Here is a 21,403-nt window from a genome sequence, read left to right on the forward strand (position 1 = left end):
TCCCCAAAGTGACTTGGAGGGCGTAAGCAGTCTCTTGGAAAATCACTTGTTTAATAATTATTACTAACGGTTTATAGTTAATGTGGTTCTTTCTTTAATTCTGTACCATCGAACAGGTTGAACAAACTTTATTTTATATCAGTAGTATTAATTGAACTTTAATTCATCCAAGAAGCTGCTATAGGTTTATCTGCTAAAATTATATAGTGACTACCTACGATATCCTTAGACCATACGTCAGTAGTCAAATAAATGTTTAATTGCAATAACAAAGCGTCTCTAAACGGCCTTAACTTGTCTTACCTTGACTTGTACAATGATAAGTTCAGTATCTCGGAAGGTCAGTTGTCTGTTACGAATGCTAATGGATATTTTGTTTTACCGCTAACGAACACAAACAAATTGGCAAACTCTCAGTAACTTTTGCAAACGTGTTTTATTTTATGAACTACCTAGGTAGTTTATTTATTGAATATTGGTAATATTATATCGACCTTTGTGCCTTTGTCAGCTATCACTCGTTTAATTAGAATTAAATTAGCGTAGAACCTTATCAGAAGAACTAATAGTGTTATCGGTTATCGTACTTCGGTGACCTATATTCATTACAAAAAGCGTAGGACACCTAAATTAACCACCGATTGTAACTTGGACCGCAACGCTAAACTGCTTCTGTTTTCGCGCATATATCGTTAAAGACTAGCAGATACATACATATCGTGTATTGCCGTATTTGCGCTTGCCTACTACTATCACAGTTGCTTTTGTACTGATTACGGAATAGTAAAATTCAAAGGTTTCCACCGCATTAAAGTTTAGTGCTTCGCTGCAGTAGTCAATTTATTGGATTGAAATTTTTAGGGGATTACAAAATTTTGCTTACACCCAATTACTAGAAAACAAAACACAATCACTTGGACCACTCGCGGCCTACGGGCGTAACGAAGATCGCTCTCCGGTTATAACTTGCACCATATCAGAAACTGCGTTTGGGTGCTGTGTAGTCTCGGTCATCAGTCGGTTACGAATTCACTAATGCTTCCGTCGTGCTATCGCGGTGACAGACCAACGGACGGTGACGGCCTGTTGCTAGTGATTTATTGTTGTTTGTGAACAAAGGACTGGTCTATTTCTGTTCAAGTTATCTATTGCTGTTTTTGACGTGAGTCTCAAGTTATACCCACTATACAGTTTTGCAATTAGTCAAGATTTAACTTTTAAGATTTCGCGAGCAGTTCTCTGACCCTAAGGGACCGCGTGCGGATTTTGACGCAGAAGTCTAATTTATTAGGGGTAAAAATATATATTTACCTTTAAGTTTAAAAATTCCACCAGAATACATTAAAGTGTTTTAACTAAGTAACTAAATTTATATTCACACAGATTGATATTTATTAATCCATTATTTTAACTTTATAGACACCTTAGTTTTATTTACTGGCCTGGACTGACTGACGTAGCATAACAATCTCATGACGGGATTTACCGGCAGGAGTTACCGGGTTCGATCCCTGACCAAGCGAACATTTATGTAAGGAATTTAGGTTTCTATTTTAGATCTTCATGCACTCTTATTATTCATTAACAATACTACATGCGATAACACATTGATATACACTTTGGCGACCTCTCAAAATGTGGTTGTAGCCTTTACCTATTTAATGGGCGCTATTACACTTGGCGACATCGCTGAGTATCTTTTGATTTTTAATATAATTAACTTGAAATTTTTCAAAGTGTAGGCAAACGAATTGAGATATAACATTTCTGAAATACATACCTAATGCTTAAGTTGGCAAAAATATTTGGCACTGTTAACTTCGTGAAATCTGTACTTCCATAATAGTTCTTCTTAACTTTTTCTCTACCACATTCGCTCCTGATCCAAAGATCGTTATTTTGAATGTTGGTTGCAGGTACGCGGAGTCCGGGCTGTACCAGGCGGGCAACATCTCGTCGTCGTCGGGCGCGTCCTCGGGCTCGCACCCCGCCTCGCCGCTCCCACACTCACTCTTCACACACGAACCCCTCTACCAGTTCTACAACGCCGCCAAAGTTGAGGTAAGTGATTGTACTACAGCTGAACACGAGTCTACGATAAAGAAGGGTTGATTAAATCATAGTTTAATTCGCTGACCAAGTGTGGACTGGTCTACATCACACTTCTTAGATACCTTTTTTTAAGTCTTTCTTCATAATGTCTTTACTAAATTGTATCTAACAACTGGGTTACGTCCTACAGAAATGTCCCGGCCGTACCACATGCTTCAAAACAAATCCCAGTATTACAATACATAGTACTAACTATAAAATAATATAGATTTGGTTCATAGAAGAGAGCACAGTAATATTAATTTAAAAGTCTAGTGTGTCCTTCTCTAGATCACAGGATTTAACGTTTCCTTATGGTACCAATGCTCCTGCAAGCGAATCCTGTATTACCGTTATTTCTGATGTGATCATTTAAATTAAGAATTAATGTAATAGTCATTATCTACCTTTGTTAAATAAATGTAACTAAAGAGCTGTCTCTTGCATATTTCGTGAAACATCTAATTTACTCGTGTAGGTATACAAGTAAATTATAGGTACCTATTTTAACTGAAAAGATAAATATTTCAGTATAGCTTGATAGGACAATGGGAATATTAATCAAAACAACGTGCAAGTTCTCTCGTGAGATTTTCCACTGTCTTATGTACCTACCTGAATACAAAACATTCATATTATTATTTTACTCTGAGATATGTAAAAAGAAAATACTGTAAAATGTATGCAAATTAATATGCAACTTTGTGGTATATGTATTCATCTCTGTTATTGTCTAATATAACATGGTCTATACAAAAACATGTGTCAGTGCCTTTTGTATATTCTTACTTTCTTAGACTACTACGTTTTTAAAACAGGAAAATTCTACTTTTTACGTAGTTACTGAGAGGTTCATCCATAATACTTACTACTTTAATTCCGTTAAGCGTGTTATCGGTTAGTAAAAAGAATTGCATGTCAACAAAACCGCAGATTAACCTCAATTGAACGAATCCCAGAATTAATATAATAATAATGTAGCAACTAAGTGAAAAGCGTCACTTACTAAACAAGTTTCAATATGATCCTTAGGTGAATTAACATAAAATCCTCCTTAAAATTTAAAGTACACGTGTAGGTAAATATTTTACTTGTAAAAGATTAAATTATTTCGTGATCCAATTTACCACTTTTATTATTCCCGCGCAAAATTCAACTCAAACGTCAAGATCCTTTTTTTTCTTTTCTATGCTAATATTTACAATCGTACCAGCCAGTGACTATATAAATGAGAATTTATTATTAGAAAAATAACACTTCATGAAAATAACACAAACTATGTACCTAATAATATCATAAAATAATTTTCAGAATAGATTTCTAACACTTGAAACAAAGGGTATTGTGAAAAGAAGTGCTTTTTATAGGTATATTTCAGTTTTAATGTCAGTGATAATTTCATTCAGCTATTAAAGCAATTATGTTGGAAAACAGTTTTATCCGCGGTCGAGATGATAATTGGAGCGCTAATTGTACCTAAGTCGTAATTGTATTGACCTTCGCTGTTGTTGACCGGGCGAACTCGTGTTTCCTTAAACACCTTTTGGATCTAGAACTTAAAAAATCAAATATCATCGCGTTAATTTTAAAACAGAACGAGACTTTTTGCTAAAGTAAATTTTGAGAACTTAAAGTATCTGTAGATGTAAATTATATCTATTTGAAATTATTATTTAGTGCTTGAGTTCAGGTAAAATCAACCACTCAACTATAGACCGCACTCAACTTTACGAATATCATTTCAAATAATATTCCGATACTTACAAGTACATCAATGATACAAAACTGCTCTTAGAAAATTAAGTATCACATTAACAATTACTTGGCGATTTTATATTTGATGTTAATGCCGATAAAAGCAATCGTCAAACAGTATTTGCTACCTTCAAAACTTATCTAATCTATTATTTATCCTGTGTTATGTCAGTCGGCGTGCCGCGAGACGGGCGACTCGGACTCGGACGCGTACGACCCGAGCGGCGGCTCGGGCAGCTCGGGCGCGGCGGGCTCGGGCGCGGGCTCGGGCGACTCGGGCGCGCGGCCCTCCGCCATGGCGCTCGTGGCGCCGCGCGGGCCCGCTCGCACGCTCTGGTGCGAGGTGCCTGAAGTCGTCAACTCCGCTGTGCTCAGTGAGTATCTATGCCGACCCGCAAGTTATCAACAATCAACGCCACATGTTTCTGAACGGGTGATGTGGCCACGTTCAAAAGCTCATTATGAAATGATGTTTCTGAATCACGCTATCGAAGTTTTCTCAACATCTTGCATCTATACTAGTTCTGAACTGAACTATTGAAGCACGGCCACTCCCCGGGCATGATCACCTGGCCTGGCGGGAAATTTCCCTTTGCCTATGTTTACCCACACGTTTACAAAACGGAAATACTTTTTAATGATACCTGGTAACAGAATAGAAACAAGTTACATAATAAAATTTAACAACAAAAAAAAATCCCTAGGTTCCTTAGCCCCAGCGCAAAAACGACTTCAGGAAGCGAAGTTCGAGCTCCTCACATCGGAGGCCTCATACCTGAACTCGTTGAACGTGCTGGAGTCCCACTTTATCACACACCCTGCCTTCCGCGACCCCCAGGTGTTGCCGCCCGAAGACTGGGAGACGCTGTTCTCTACTATACTACCAGGTAACGACTGATCAAATCTGATTTGCTTACTATTATTCAAGATAGTATAATGTTAAACTTTAATCTCTTTCACTTTATTACTTTTTCATTAATCAGTCTATGAATTTTTAAAAATCCTTCACGCTCCAAACAATATCAAAAATCATTTTAAAGGACCTTAAAAATAGTACAATGATTTTTTTCCCTTGAAAATCTCTCTTTTCAGACTACATTTTTTTAAATCTTCACTATTAGCACATTACAGACACCTACCAATTACTATTCACACGTTGCAAACATCGCCTTAACATTTTTCAAAATGTCCGTCCAGTGCGCAAATGCTCCCAATCGCTGATGGCGGAGCTGGAGCGGTGCTGGCAGGAGAACATCCTGCTGGCGGGCATCTGCGACATCGTGCGGCGGCACGCCACGCGCCGCTTCCACGCGTACGTGAAGTACTGCGAGCACCAGGCGCTCATGGTGCGCACGCTGCAGCGCCTACGCGACCGCCCCGCATTCGCCAACGCGCTTAAGAGGTAAACTCAAACCGAACTCTGGTCCGCTCTGACGTTGTTGCGCGTAGGTGTAGTCAGAGAGCCAAACATAACCACAAGCAAATACTCCGTAGCGACAGTACGGGAACTAACGCAGCTATGTACCAGTGGGCGAGAGCGAGTAGCGGACGGGTGCCGGGACGGTCTTGCTGGTATTTACAAATTGCTGTTGCGACGTGACTCGCTTTTAATTCAGAGCGGAATAGAATTTTGGTGCAGACTCTACCAAGCACATGTGGCAACTTCCCGCTACTCGTCAAGAGATGGCGCCACACGTACTCTGTTTCGAAAGTCTCATAAAATTAACATCTATGTATCTTTGAATACGGTCGCATTATCACCACAATCTGAGTGTCAGACGTTGTCTGATCACTAGAGACCGGATAATATGCAACATAAAAAGCTTGAAATATGCATGCAAATATGCATGAAAAATGCCTAAAATATGCACGAAAACTGACAGAATATGCAACATTAAATGAGTTTTTTTTGTTTTGTAAATATTATTCCTTTAGATTTAAGTATTTTGTTAGTAAATACTTGTCTTATGTTTTACTTTATTATGTATGTATCTTTTTAATTTATTGTTATTTGATAAAATAAAAAAACTATTAAGTTTTATATTTTTTATTAAAAAATCAGCATACATTTATAGAAAACTATCCATTGATAGATGTTAATCGATACAGCAGACATGTAACATTATTTAATATTTGTAAACATTAACAATCAAGTATTGTTCCAAATGTAAATCCAAATGGTAAGATTATGTCTTCGATCATTCAAAATATTTTTATAGGTCGAAAATGATCGCTCCACATCTACTGAGGTAACTGGGCAGAATTTGAACTTGGGTGCTATGTTAGCGCTTATATTTTCTGGCAAAACTTCCGTCGGTCCATTAATAAAGCTATCAATTTGACACAGATGTTCAAAGCCTGGATTATTGTTCAAAATGTTTTCAAACTTTTCTTTAAGTTTATGCGGCAAAATACGCTCGAAAAATACCTACTGTAAATTATAGCAATAATATGCATCATCACTAGATATTAGTAAAAATATGTTATTAGCCTTGAAAATCGCTTAAATATGCAAATGCATATGCAAATATGCAAATGCATATTATCCGGTCTCTACTGATCACTAATCTGTATGAGACTCTCTGACTAATCTTTTGATGCAAGAGACGAAGTGCCATAATAAACTAAGCCCAACTGTAAATATTCCGCTAAGCACACACTGATCAAAATGTACACAGAACGGCGACCCAGCCTAAACTATTCCAAACACATTACGTCATTTTTTGTTGAGTATCTATAGCTACATAATAGCCTGGCCATACTTTACCAAAATTTCGCAGTATGTGTTCCGATAAATCCTCACTAATCACTATGTTCGCAAAAGACAAGAGACAAAGTATCGTAATATAAGCTCGATAGTACTTATTTCACTAAGCGCCACTAACCAGTCTGTATGCAAAGTAAAATACCCGATAACCTTCCTCTCAGCCGCGGGGGCAACGGAAAGGATAACTAACCTTACCGTGTTCCTCTGTAGACCTTTTGCCGGAACTGCAGGTACGCTAGCCATTCGACAGTCGTCTGCCCACACCCGATAACCTAACCTAACTCAACCCTGACCTTCAATGTTACCACGCAGGATGGAGAGCCAGCCGGCGTGCCAGTCGCTGTCGCTGCACTCGTTCCTGCTGCTGCCAATGCAGCGCGTGACGCGGCTGCCGCTGCTGCTGGACGCCGTGCTGCGCCACCTCGCGCCGCCCGACGCCGAGTACGAGGGCTGCATGCACGCGCTCGCCACGCTCAATGACGTCAGTACTTGTACCACTCAAACACATGTATACTTAAAACACTAACTGTTATCAGCGACTTCCTTCGCATGTAATTTAGTGTGGTGTTTTGTTTATGGTATAATGCGAGGTTTATCCTTTTAAAAGTTAAAAAAGTAGTATTGCATGGAAATAGCGATAGCCTAGTCTTGCCATTCTATTATATCACATATGCTTTAGGATGATAAAAATCCACTTAAATTTTTGTTTTCAGAAATTTAAAAATATTTGATATCAATTATTTTTCAAAACTATTTTAGTATACAGACACAACCGAAATACTTCGTAGTAGTAATGCGAATACTTTAAACATATCTTATAAATAAATAAAGCATATAAACGTTAACTATTATTATATTTCAGGTAGTAGGCTGCCTACTACCTATAGTCTGGAGGTAGCCTAGAGTAAACATTTAACATTAGCACATTAGCATCGCCCACACTATAGTAATCGTGTCCATTGCCCCCGCAGTTCGTGTCGCAGTGCAACGAGGGCGCGCGCAACACGGAGCGCGTGGAGGAGATGTGGCGGCTGGCGCGCGCCATCGAGTTCCCGCCCGCCGTGCACGACCCCCCGGACCTCGGGCCCGCCTGCTCGCGCCGCGACCGCAAGTATGTGGCACCGCCGACAAATATACCACCACCACACGCAAATATACAACCACTGTCCGCAAATATACCACCGCCGCCATACATAAAACTACCGCCAAAAACGCCGTTACTTCTCCTGAGCACTAAGTTAGAACGCTCCGTGATAATGTCTCCTCCACACCGTTAAAATCAGAAGACTTAGTAGATTTTAAGTATTTCGGATTTTAGTTTATAAATCATACGCTTTCCTGTAATCTCTTATGTTAATGATTTTGTAATTGTGTCCTGATGTTTTCGCAGGCCAGTCCGTTGGTTGGTGCGCTCCGGCGAGATGACGCATCTGCAATGGAAAGCGGACGATCTGAAACTCACCTTTGGCAAGAAGTTCCACAAGCAGCCGTTGCACTTGTTCCTGTTTAACGACCTACTCGTCATCACGAAGAAGAAGGGGTATGGATTACATATTCGTTTTTTATCTTACAAATTCCTTCGAAGTTAAAAACGACCAATATGGCACTTTTATAATGGTGTATCAGTCGTCTAAATATTATAAATTTAATAAAATTATAAAAAAAAAGAATGCAAAAGATCTGTAAAAAGATATATTTATTTTTACTTTTCCATTTTGTTTTAAATTTGATTTATAATGATAAAAAATGTCAAACATGTTTTGATGTATCGGAATAAGTCTGGATGGGAGTAGGCGTTACGGGACGGGCTAGACGGCTGAACCAGAAGACATTGACAACAAAGTGATAAATACGATTATACAATTTCCTTGTTTCAGTCCGGAGCAGTACGTGGCGGTGGAGCACTGCGCGCGCTCGCTGCTGGAGGTGTGCGCCAGCGACTGCGGCGCGGCCAGACACGCGCTGCTGCTCACGCTGCTCGAGAACCGCGACGGACGCACCGTCGAAATGGTGAGGCACACAGAGAACACTGCGAACCCGCTACTGGGCACATTATTTAACATAGACTGACTGACTGAAATCGCATTAGGGTCAGGACCAAATTTTTGACGTAATTGCACAACGGAAATCACAACGGAATATGTCACACTGGAAAATAAATGTAGCACAATAGAATTATAAGGGTGTGTGCAAATAGTCATAAGATTTTAAGAAAAGTGGAATATAAAAAAAAAACATCTTTCAAGAAAAATTTAATAAATCGAAAACTAAAACACTGCTTGTTTTTTCTTACACTTACAACAATAATTTTAAACATTCAAAATTCTTATACAATTAAATAGTCATTGGTCCATTTACTGCTTTTATTAACAACTTTACTTACTTAATTGTATCCTATAAAATATAGCAACGACGATATACACGATATAAACGATAGCAACGACGTGCTCTTTTACATTCGATTGCCACTGGTTCATTTATGTTAAGTTTTTTACGTTTAGCATCTCTCCATTGTTTTCTCACATCTTGTTTTTCATTTTCGCTCATATCGCCTATTTTTCGTTTTTTAGCTTTCGTTCTTTCCAAGTTTTTCTTCTTCATTTCTTTAAATTTTTGGGGAGTTTCCCTTTTTAGTTTCTCCCGGTACTTTCGACATCGCTCAGCGGATGATAAAGGCATCTGAAAAGAAAAAGGTACTCGGTCTTGACAAATAACATTAACTGCTAATTTGACTTGCTTAACTTCACACGAAGAATCGAGAAAAAACATAAACCTATCAGAATTATTTAAAAGAATTTTCACTGTTGCAATGAACATACTTTTAAGGCTAAAAGGCAGCGGCCAGACGGCCAGCGGAGGCGTTAAATCATATTCCCAAGAAATTAAAGAGTCTAATACTTTAATGCATTATAAAACTGAGTTTTGAGCCTAAGCGAGCTTGCTGATGACGCGATGTGATGCAAATTGACCGACGCGACGCAAGGACAATTTTCATTTTTAGTAAGTAGAAATTGCAAATCGCAAGAATCGCCTCATGAGCAAGCTCGCTAAGAATAAATAAAAACTAAGAAAAGCTAAGACTAAGCAAAACCTTTTATAGAAAAACTTTTTTTCTTAAATTACGAGTCCCAAAAAGTAGGTACCCTATCTATTTTAAATTTATTAATAAACATGCTTGAGATGAAAAAAATACTGAGATTTACAAACATCGGAACAGGCAAGAAATATAACGTGACAACAAATGTGGCATAAAATAACTATTAATAAAATACCAAATTATGAGAATTTTAATAAGACCCAGTAGCATCTCAAAACATACCAACTAATACAATAGGTACCCTCCTTTAGGCCTCTGGCGTAGTAATTTAAAATAATGTAGTAAGTTAATATATTTAAACATTTTCGAATAAAATACTAAATTCGTTAATGACATAAGAATTATTGTAAACATAACTTTAGAAATTTCCCTTGTGACACGTCGCACAATTTCGTGTCACAAATCGCACAATGGAATGAAAATTGTTCACGACATAACCTAATACTTGCAATAATTAACAAACTGAACCATTAATTGAACACTTCTGCTTCCTATTTAACAATAAAGATAACAGGAATGAATAAATATAATTCAATTTCTAGAAAATCATAAAAAATATTAAAGTTTTACTCACCTAAAGTCCGGAAATCTTAACGACACGCGCTGACGACTCAAACAAAATGTCAACTGACATTTAAAAAACATAGCGGTTTATCCAAAATGTTGTTGCCAATACTTGAAGCCAATGTTGCCATACTAAAATAATCAACTAAATCCTAAATCTGGTTTTTGGTTTGGACATAATAGCGTCGCACAACAGGTGTGTTACAATGGAAAGAATTTTGGGACGTATGTAAAATTAATTGTAAAAACTATATTATCAATGGTTATTGTGCTATTGTTAATGAAAACGATTACTGGTGTTTATAAGGATTTAATAATATCAAGGTATGAATGCTAGCTTACGTCAAACAAAAACTTCGGCCAAAATATTCTTACGTAGTCAAGCAAGGACATGCGTATTTTGTATGGCGCAAAAATATAAAGAGTTCGATATTATATTATTTTTAAAGAAATTAAGCTTCAAATTAAGTTATTTGATGAATGAGACTGTTAACAGTAACATAAGATATTATTATAAAATATGCCAAATTATTTTTAGGCGTGTAAAGTACGCAAGTTTTTGTCACTTATGAGTCGGACACTTCAGTTTTTCTGAATCCGTCAAAAATTTGGTCCTGACCCATTAGGACATCCAGCACATGTTTGACATGAAATAAAATATGCAACCAGACTAACTTGTAATTTAATATTTTTTCGACTTCGCGATTATAAACAATATAAATCCGTTGCAGTTGATGTCGTGCCCGAGCGAGACGGACGCGCGGCGGTGGGGCGAGGCGCTGTCGCCGCCGAGCGCGGACGCGGGCGAGGCGGTGTACGCGGGCTGGGACTGCCCGCAGGTGGCCGCGCAGTTCGCGTACGCGCCCGCGCAGCCCGACGAGCTGGCGCTGCACGAGGGGGACATCGTCAACGTCACCAGGAAGACCAGCGAGGGTGAGCGTGTAGTTGCTGCGGGACAGAGCGCGGGCGAGGGTGTACGCGGCCTGGGATAAATTAAAGGAAAATAATTCTAAAGATATTGCCATCGCATTAGCACGAATCGTAGAGAATTTAATAGCTGTTGGTAGATGGCGCTGATTTAAGAATGTCTTTTTCGATCTACTTAATTAAAAAGTAACATTTAACTGAAAAAGTACAACATAAACATAACTGACGGGTTTAAGAGCATTAAATTGTGCTAAGTCTGTTTGGACTATTAAATGATATTAATATTTTTCGTTACCCCAAAAATAATATTAGCTCACGTTGTAGTCAAAGACTACATAAACACTAACAGCGTCTGTTTCCCACCAGGTTGGTACTACGGCGAGCGCACGCGCGACGGCGAGGCGGGCTGGTTCCCGGGCGCGTACACGGCGGAGATCATGTCGCCGCACGTGCGCGCGCGCAACCTGCGCCAGCGGTACCGCCTGCTCGCGCTCTCCGGCACGTACCTCGGACAGAAGAAACGCGCCAACTAACCGCCACTGAGAACGAGGGTTACTTATAAACTCTAACGGACTAAGGGGCGGTCCATACCTCGGACAGAAAAAACGCGCCGACTAACCGCCAGTGAGAACAAGGGTTACTTATGAGCTCTAGCGAACTATGAGACGGTTCACCCCGGGCCCTCGGTCCTGAGGAGCCCCACAAACAGTTGCATTAGCTAAAAAAAATCTTCAGACTCATCATCACTGAAATACGTATTTTTGAGTCTATGAAACATTTGTAATTTTGTAAAATCAAATCAACTTCTTAGAGTGTGGACCTCTATACAACTTTCCGCTCCGGGCCTCTGACGACCTTAGTCCGCCACTGCTTATGAGTTATAACTCTAATCTCTACTTCCCCTTCAATGGGTCATTCCACGAACTATACAAGCACTAAGTCTAAACCAATGCATCGTTTCTGACGTTGCACGTTTATATAAGTACCTATGTACATGTATACTTATATAAAACCTAAAATAGACTTCATCCAATATAGACAACCTACAACTCATACTATCATAGTAATTTCTCATGTCTAAGACAATAAATTCGACTTAATGTAAGACATGTTGAAAAAAGCTTATCGGAATAACGAAACTTTTTATTTATAACGATTTAATTAATTGGATTTGATTAGATCATTATTGGTTTTATTACATCTCGACCAATCCGCGTCCCCCAGTGTGTCGCAGCAAGATAACGGGCATTTTTCCTTTTTTACGTACGTATGTTCCCGAATCTATAATTTTAAGTTTTTTTAATAAAGACGTGCAACTATTTTGTTATGACAAATTAGACATAGGGCTTACAAAATTCATGTGATTTGTAAGGTTTGAGAACAACTTGTATTGTTATTGTAATAATCATTCGCATGTACTGTATCCGTCCATGCTCTGCCTGCCTGGTACAACCACAATAACCGACCAATATATTCCCTTAATTTAATAGGATATAGTCGTTGTCAGAAATAATAAGTTGTTGCAAGTACCGGGCCTTACTTTAGGATTTAACGTCTTGTATTTTTGGACTATTTTTCACTACACCTTTGTTGTGCATCACTGACTAATTTCAAAAGGCACCGCACCAACTTACCTTATTATGTGGTGCTTATAATTCCTTAATTTTAAATACACTTAATGTTACGCTCTTAAAGAGTAAGATAATAAAATAATTAATGTAATTATAGCATGTGAAAGTGTACAGTTACGTATGAGATTCACATTTGTTTATTGTACAGAATAATTCCGTTTTAATGAATATTTACTGTTTAGCTTGTAGGATTTGTATTTTTAACGTGTGCATTTGGTATAGGCACTGATAGGTAAGTTTGACCCGTAGAACGAATGTAACTTGCGTAAAATAAATTGAAGATTAACTTATTTTAAACAGTGATTATCACTTGTGTTTTAGATGTTATGCACCTGCATCTACTCCGTCAATTGTTTATGGCTTATATGTTTAGAGTATGCAATTTTATTCATAATATTTAAGGTATTGTACTATTGTAAAATCGCTCGCTTCGCTTGCCCGTGGTTCGAAAATTAACTAGTCAATAAGCGGACGAGTAACAATCAAAATTGACACTACTACAATGTCTCGAATTGATGAATTATTATAATTATTTAAGCAGTAAACATTCCTTCACTTATTGGCATAATGTTGTTCTCATTTGGACTATATAAAAAGTTACTTTTATAATGGAAATGTTAACATCCCTCAGAAACTTTTTAGTATGTTATTATAGAATAGAATATTCCAATCTATGTAATTGAGCACTAAATGTTCGTACTTAAGTAAATTATTGTTATATGTATATAGTCATACCGCTAATGTACACTCGTTGAGACTCTGTAATGTAATTATTATCAAATATAATTTGCATATTAAAACAAATTGTTTTTTTTCTACCATGCAGTATGCACCACTATCCTTCCACATAGGACATAAAAAAATAAAAATATACACCACCTTACAGACGTATCTTCGATATGCTCTATTTTGGAGCGTAACACTTAAATGGCATAATAATAGGCTTTGATTGCTCACAAATCGTCGAAAAATGAATATCAATAAAAAAAGTGTTTAAGTACACAACATACTTTTATTACCTTTGCACAATTTCTTTTAAGGCCAATCTCATCACTTCATATGTCATAGTCTGAGACAAATACAACTTTTACTTATGTACATTAGGGAAATTGACCCTTATCTAATTAGATCAATTAAATAATTACACATTAAAAGGTAAAAAAATCTGATTACATGTCAAAATTATTTAGCAAAACGATATAAAAAGTTATAAAAATATACTCTAAATGTCTTTTATTAGTGCTAGAAATAAATCTCAATTCATAAGAATATAATCTTAAATATTATGCTTGATAGAAATTAATCTGATTACAAATTAGGCCTCACTTTTGATATCAATATGTTATTAATACACAAAGCAAAAAAAAACAGTAAACATTTGCACATCTAACAAAAAATAAAATAAGTAGCCTACTATTATGCTGTAAAAAAATAAAAAATAATAAAAATATCCTTAACTTAATGACAATGAACAAGAGATCAATCTCGATCTTCAAACAGTAGAGAGATAACAAGGAATGAAAAGATTCAGTCAAGGTCATTGGAAAACATTTAGAACACTTTCAGATTAGTAAATAAAAATAAAATAGAATTCAAATTCGTGTCTTCGATGAGTTGTCTTTGACTTCAAATAGTTTTCTAACAAAATAAACTTGTAGTGTCCCTGTTGCAGCAATAGCAATAATCTGAATGAGTGACCACCTGAAACCAAGGCAAGATGATTTTCATACAATTATATACAAATAAAATGGCATAGCATTATATCAAGTAACCTATGTTAACATACATATGTTAGTGCATTACTATGTGCACTATACCTAATGAATAGGTCTTCCAACTAAATGGGAAGTGACACAGTAAAGGCTCGGAAGCATGCAATTTCATAATTAGGCTACAAATTTACTAGAAAACAGATCCCACAACTGATACAGTGGTTGAGAGTCCCTGAGATTATTACCAGCATGTCAACCGCAATCACCGGGTAATATGTAATCAACACATAATATGTGATCAACACATGTTGTGAGGAATTCATATGTTTGTATAGTAGGGCAACACAACATAGTCTTAGTGGTATGAGTTTTGACCACACATTAGGCAACCTCTATTTTTTAATTTTATGTGTGTATAGTAAATTAATTATCACAACTGAATGAACTCAAGTACATACCTGACAATTCTACAAAGTTTTCAATAATATCTGACTATTATTTTGACTAGCACATTAGTACCTCACTAGCTAGTACTAGCACATAAGTAGCTCACCTTAGAACATAAGTGTTATTATCTTGCAACAGATTGTAATCTCGAGTCTCCCTGGCTCTGGAGTGGTACTGATATTGTAGTATGTCATTTATATTGCGCTCCACAAACTGTATAGAGGTCTGGAATATAAAAAAAGAGTTAAAATATTAATGAATACAATCATAAACTATTTTTAGATTTGATTTTGATAACTCTAATTTCAACACCATTCAATTCCATGTTTTAAATGATAACTGAGCTTTTTTGTGATTTACTTTATCTCTATAATTTCACAGCTAAATCTATTTGTTGGTCAGAGTAAGCATTAGCTTGTGAATCCAAATCTCGAATTTTATCTTTGGTTATTTTAACATTTTTCTAGGGTTTATTAAGGTTTTATTTGTGAACATGCTTCAAGTACAAATAACAAGGTTGGTTAATGATCACTAGAATTTAATTAATGAAATTCTATCACCACTTACTGTAAAGTTCTTAATGTTCATGTCCAACTCCTCAACTTCCTTCGCATACTTCTCCCACATGTCATATCTAATGACGGACAGGTACAGATTGACCAGTTTTCCGGCGAACCGCGAAAATTGGTTGTCGATGCACACGGCGTAGTAGCCGCCGCTGCTAGTCTGGTCCGCGTACTCCGCGCTCTGCCGCCACTCGTACGGGTGCACTATCTGCCCGTTGGGATGCCGCACCGCGAACCCGCACATGCCATCACCGCCTTTCAACACCTAACAAGTAAACGAAAGTGACAGGTGAACACTTGCATTAAAACACAGAAAGTGCACGTGAATGTCGCTTTACCTTGCATAAAACATGTGAATAAGATAGGCCAAAATATCGAAAATTATTTCCCATATGTTTTACTACCAAAAGAAAGCTAATTACCTGATAGCTGGCGTAAAATGTGGCGCCCGGTTGGACGTATTGGAAATAACAGTCTTCTTTACCGGCATCGATGTGAACTTTGTAGTCCATGGTTACAGCGGGCAGATTCTCGTACCATGGTGCCTCTGACGTTGAGGAAGCGTCCCCTACGAGTGATAAAATTGTAAATAATAACGATAACACAGTAAACATATGCCACGTCCGTTGAGCCATCTTTAGTTGTTTTAGAAAACTGACACTGACGTTGACGTGTCCGGAATCCGGAAGACAGTAAGCTTGAGATAAAGTGAAAGTTTGTTTAAGAAACGTTGAAAAATAAAACTTTTTAATCTAATCAATTACAAGTTACTATGATTTAAAAAAAAATATTATATTAATTTTAAGACTAGCATTAACTGTTTAATAAGCGACAAAATTATCTAATAATAAATAAATGCCCACTCAACGCAAATGGAAAATAAGTGTGATGTCACTGTCAAAATCAGCTGACGCTAATGATTTGCGACCGTACTGTGATATAACCTAAAAAGCTATTAATTTTTTTGAAATATTATCATTAATGACTGGAAAATATAAGAAATATAATGAAATCTAGATATTTTACAGTGTTTTCATATATTGGTACCAAGTTTAGGTTTGTATCATAATTATTAAGATAGTCATGTTTGAAATGTTTCGGCGTTATTTACTTTAGGCGAGGTTGTTTCTTACAGGTCGTCAGAGAAGCTATGGCTTAAAGGTGGAAGTACTCTACCCGATCCTGACAGTGTGCAGGGGATGATGGAGATTGCACTTACCAAGCAAAATCCAAAAGATTATCCTATGGTTCATTTATCAAGCCGGTAAATAATACTTAATATTATTCTTTACAGGTCCTGTATTTTAATTAAAAAATCTTTTCTGCAGGTATTACTCTTCACAAAATCTAATAAAATCAACCTATTTTAGATATCTTTTCCAAACATGACATAATATTATTTTATTCCTTTTTACTTTTCCGTACTATGTATTGAAACATAGTGTTAATCCTCTTCAGTATAAAATTATTTGTTACAGTACAGATGGGGGAGTCCATGCTTTGAATTCTAGTGCACACTTTGATCTGGAACCTACAGGTGCCCGAAAATATTATCCTGAGAAAATTGTGTACGATTTGAATACATTTTTTTGGAAAACAAACACTCCCATATTGGTAAAACGTTGTATTAGGGTTTCAGATGACTTTAATGCAAGGTATCTTGCTCTATCAAGAACATATTTATATAGGTGAGTTGGCTATGCCGGCCTTATAAATATTTTTAATTGATTTCAAAGTTGCCTGAATTATTTGTAGATAAACTGTGATATTAATAGTGTGTTATGATATTATAGGTTGCACTATACTGCCTTTTATATAATGCAATCATAGTGAAAGTAATAAAAATAGTGTAATTTTTTATACAATTTAGTAAGTACCTACACTGTGTTATTATTATTACTAAAAAGATTACAATATTGTGTTTTATTAATTTCAGATTGGCCATTCTTAAAAAGGATGTTGAGCTACTAGAAAACACCTGCATCTCACAAATAATACCAATAGAAGAATTGGACAGGTGCCACTTTTTACGGTAACGGACAATGATACCTATATATTGGGCTGAGTACTGATAAAATTTTCAATTGTTTTTTGATTTACGTTTATTTTGGTTAATTTTTAAAATTTATTGATTATCTCCAATGGGGAAGTCACATACTTAAATTGGTTGTTGACGATATGTGTACTAATTTTAATAATCCTTACTAATATTATAAATCCGAAAGTAACTCTGTCTGTCTGTCTGAATGTCTTCTTCACGCCTAAACCACTGAACCGATTTTAATGAAATTTTGTACAAAGATAGTCTGAGACCCGAGAAAGGACATAGGATAGTTTTTATCCTGGAAATCCCACAGGAACTAGGGATGGCGATCTAAGATCGATTAATCGGAGAATCGATCTTTTGGACCAAAAAAAAACGATATTTCGATATTGTAATTGACAATATTAAGGATTGAATCGTAAACTATGCATTTGATTAAGTGATGATCTTTAGCTTGAGCCCACAAAGGTTTCAGAGTTGGTTCGACCAATTTTCGCCAGATGGCGCCACTGTCATTCCAATGAAGGTACGAATTTTCAGTTTTATGAATGTTAGACTTAGTATGTCATATTATTTTCTTTTAAACGAGGGCGAAGCCACGGGCAAAAACTAGTCATAATATAATTTCCACATTAATATATAGAAAGTGTAAATAAATTTTAGAATATGTTATTATTTCAATTATTTTTTATTTTAAAAGAATGACCTATCATTTCCAGAATTCGAAACTTCGACATAGAAAAATTCAAAGAAGGCTCAAAGGAATTTCTTGGTTACCACGACTTCACGACATTCAAGAAGTTCGACAAACTGCAGCAAAACAAGTCGAACCGTCGGACCCTCCACTGCATGGACGTGCGGCCCGGCCGCTCCATGCTGTCCAGCTTCTCTGACAATAGGCAGGACAGTATGTTTGACTACTGGGACATAGAAATAAAAGGAAGGTCCTTTGTTCATAATCAGGTATTCACAATTATTACTTATAATATCAAATGCTGTTTAAATAAGTTTTATAAATGCCAGAGTACTGGTACCTTAGACTTCAGCTCCATACATATATTAGTAGTCTGTGGCTCCATAATAAACTTTTGACTGTGACATAAAATAATAAGTTTCCTTCTGTTTATTTTAATTTTGTAATCACTCTTAATTCATAATGTGATGGTTGATGTTCCTGTTGCTTCTATATTTCTGACACTATATCATTACAGATACGCCGCATGATAGGGACCCTTATTTCGGTGGCCATCGGTAAACTCCCGCCAGAGGAAATCAAGGTTATGCTGCAAGTTCCTTCCAAACACTCGTGGTATTCGTTTATAGGTGCCTGCCCTCCGCATGGCCTGTACCTCTGCAACGTGAAATATGACCCTAAGGATTTAGTGTTTGAAGATACTAAAAATAAAGTGTCTCTAAATACAGCCGAGTGCGAAAAGAACAGCGATAGTGAGTGACAATGAGTTTCCTTAGTGAGCTAAAGAAACAAAAGGACAAACTGAAAGGGACAGAAACAGTGGTGACATGTGTGGACGGGAAAAAATATGTAGAGGGAAACGAACGTGTGTGTGTCGCGTCGAGCGCGTACGGTTTCGTGGTCGATACGAAACCAGACGACGTTCCCGTGTTAATTGTAAGTTATTTGTACATAGGATCGCAGGATTGCGCCGTTGACAAAGTTTTAAGGGAGTATAACATTAAGCACGTACTTAGTTTAGGTGTGGACATGAATGTTATTGTAAATCATAAGTTTGTACAAATGTTAGATTTGCCAGAAACAAATATTAAACAAGTTTTGTCAGAATGTTTGCATTTCATACAAAATGCTGTCGAGATGAAAGAAAATGTGTTGGTACATTGCAATGCGGGCGTGTCTCGCACTTCAATGGTTGCTATAGCTTACTTGATGCATTACGAACATATGCAATATGAAGATGCCTACAGTTTAGTTAAAGCCAAGAGACCAGCCATACAACCCAATGCCGGTTTCAGTAAACAACTGAAAAATATGAAGCCTGGAGAAATTATTTAAAATATAGTTTAGACACTTTTTAAACTCATAGGGCCTATTAGAGCTCACTGTGTTTGTTATTTAGATGTCTACCTATCCAGGATCGAACCAGGAACTCTTTGTGTGAATGTCATTAAGCTGACCAATGCGCCACGCGGGTAGTTTGCTTTAGGTATATTCTCTAGCTCCTGTTACAATTTGAGGAACAAAACCACAAATTGATATATTTTTAAAAGGCGTTAATGTTATTAATTGTTACAGTAAAGTTTGCTATATTAGCTTAGCTCATTCACCCTTTATATTACTTATTTGATTTTAACCAAAAAAACTTGTTGGTATTGTATTTTATATATGTGTTCATGAGGTAATTTTTAATTAATAAAATAATACATTATATTTTCAAACATAACTTTATTCTAATAAATAAAATTAAGTACAAGCGCCAATATTCTGTGCAGTTGTAATGGACCGCTTTATGCAATAACAAGTAATAAGTAATATATGCATCCTTAATATACAATGAACACTTGGAAGCGCTCCGGCGGCCGCAAGGTACGAACACTATTATATTGTAGCACCACTTCATAAGTACGACAACACTTATTTCTAGGTTTATCAATTTAGCAAGCAACATTTTTAATGTATGAATCTTGGCTCGTAAGATTAACTGTATAACCAGCGTAGTTAAAACCAAATATGGGCAACCTGCCTACAAACGTACCGCCCCGGGCGCAAGTATAATCTTGCCGCCCAGAAAATAGGTGGACGAAATTAGTCTTCTACTCTTCTATACTTTGCCGCCCCCTAATATGTCTTAATAAGTCGAAACAGGCCGCCGGTTTCCTATAGGCGATTTATACAAAAGTAATGGATACGAGGAGATTTTTCTGTCCAACAAACAAAATATTTTATATTCCTTCGATAATCGTATCCTCGAGACGAGAAACTCTCCATCTAAATGGGGCATATTTACTTCTAAATATTTCAAGGATGTCGTATATATTTTTTAAATTAACTTTTCTTCTGTAGTACACAGTTGAAACAATATTTCAAAGGCGTTCAAAATGTTGCTTGTTAATTTGAATTGCCTAAGATTAATATGTGAATACAGCTTTGTTAATGGATGGTTTCAAGGTTATATATTAATCACTTATATTTATGTTCTAAATCTACTAAATATAAAATATTTTACATGAGCAAAATGTCTCTGTAACCTCTATTTTTACATGAAGCATTTCGTAACGGAATTATTATTATAACATATTTATATAGCATAAAGTTTTATTGACTGGCATTGGAAATAAACAGGTAATTTCATTTACTTCGTTTAATCATTTATAAAGATAATAATAAGTAGGATCCACTTTTAAATACCGGTGGGTATGCATTACATTTCATCAGATCCTAGGGGAGAGATATTTTGCTCATTTCACTAACATAAATCGAATAACACATTCATGTTGAAACAATGAAGTCCTTTAATATGTATCATATATTTTTTTCCAAATAAAAGATCATTTATGTCATTTTTGTTTTCCTGTAAAATCTGACGCCATCTGCGTTACATGACAAAGATTAGGTACATGTTAAATATAAGTCATATGCCACATATTGGGCACGTAGACACGTCTACGACCCAGTCACGCCTAGGAGACCCTAGGCATGGTTTAAATATCTATTGTATATGTTAAGATCCTTTTAATATGTATTAAGTAATCTGTTTTTATAGTAATTCTACTTTAAATATTTTATATTAAATTATTGTTATAATGAACTGTCATAATTTATTCAATA

General features: G+C 36.4%; 3 protein-coding genes across 18 annotated transcripts in view; 2 read left to right on the top strand and 1 right to left on the bottom strand.

The window, feature by feature from the left end:
- The window catches only part of LOC140753589 (uncharacterized), a 105,545-nt gene extending 91,909 nt beyond the window's left edge, over positions 1-13,636 (top strand). For all 16 annotated transcript variants that reach the window (XM_073088304.1, XM_073088308.1, XM_073088307.1 and 13 more), the window contains 10 exons: positions 1,917-2,061; positions 4,019-4,220; positions 4,551-4,733; positions 5,044-5,248; positions 6,926-7,094; positions 7,585-7,724; positions 8,004-8,153; positions 8,491-8,623; positions 11,006-11,207; positions 11,568-13,636. In XM_073088304.1, the coding sequence (XP_072944405.1) occupies positions 1,917-2,061; positions 4,019-4,220; positions 4,551-4,733; positions 5,044-5,248; positions 6,926-7,094; positions 7,585-7,724; positions 8,004-8,153; positions 8,491-8,623; positions 11,006-11,207; positions 11,568-11,734 (1,696 nt within the window). In that variant the 3' untranslated portion in view covers positions 11,735-13,636. The remainder of the gene's footprint in view (positions 1-1,916; positions 2,062-4,018; positions 4,221-4,550; positions 4,734-5,043; positions 5,249-6,925; positions 7,095-7,584; positions 7,725-8,003; positions 8,154-8,490; positions 8,624-11,005; positions 11,208-11,567) is intronic.
- On the bottom strand, positions 12,803-16,225 carry loj (p24 family member logjam). Its single transcript, XM_073088321.1, has 4 exons — positions 15,980-16,225; positions 15,559-15,822; positions 15,098-15,216; positions 12,803-14,533 (listed from the first exon to the last, which is right to left on the bottom strand). Exons 1-4 carry the CDS (start codon positions 16,190-16,192, stop codon positions 14,425-14,427), a joined length of 705 nt encoding a protein of 234 aa, XP_072944422.1. The 5' UTR covers positions 16,193-16,225; the 3' UTR covers positions 12,803-14,424.
- A 228-nt stretch (positions 16,226-16,453) lies between these two features.
- Positions 16,454-21,383, top strand: LOC140753592 (tRNA pseudouridine synthase-like 1). The gene is made up of 7 exons (XM_073088322.1): positions 16,454-16,613; positions 16,693-16,821; positions 17,036-17,245; positions 17,494-17,589; positions 18,321-18,564; positions 18,813-19,047; positions 19,110-21,383. The coding sequence occupies exons 1-7, from the start codon at positions 16,564-16,566 to the stop codon at positions 19,628-19,630; spliced, it is 1,485 nt and encodes a 494-aa protein (XP_072944423.1). The 5' UTR covers positions 16,454-16,563; the 3' UTR covers positions 19,631-21,383.
- Positions 21,384-21,403: the final 20 nt, after the last annotated feature.

This window comes from Epargyreus clarus, unplaced genomic scaffold (assembly GCF_041222505.1).
Source record: "Epargyreus clarus isolate Ecla_fem2 unplaced genomic scaffold, WU_Ecla_fem_2.2 ptg000026l, whole genome shotgun sequence".
NCBI lineage: Eukaryota > Metazoa > Arthropoda > Insecta > Lepidoptera > Hesperiidae > Epargyreus > Epargyreus clarus.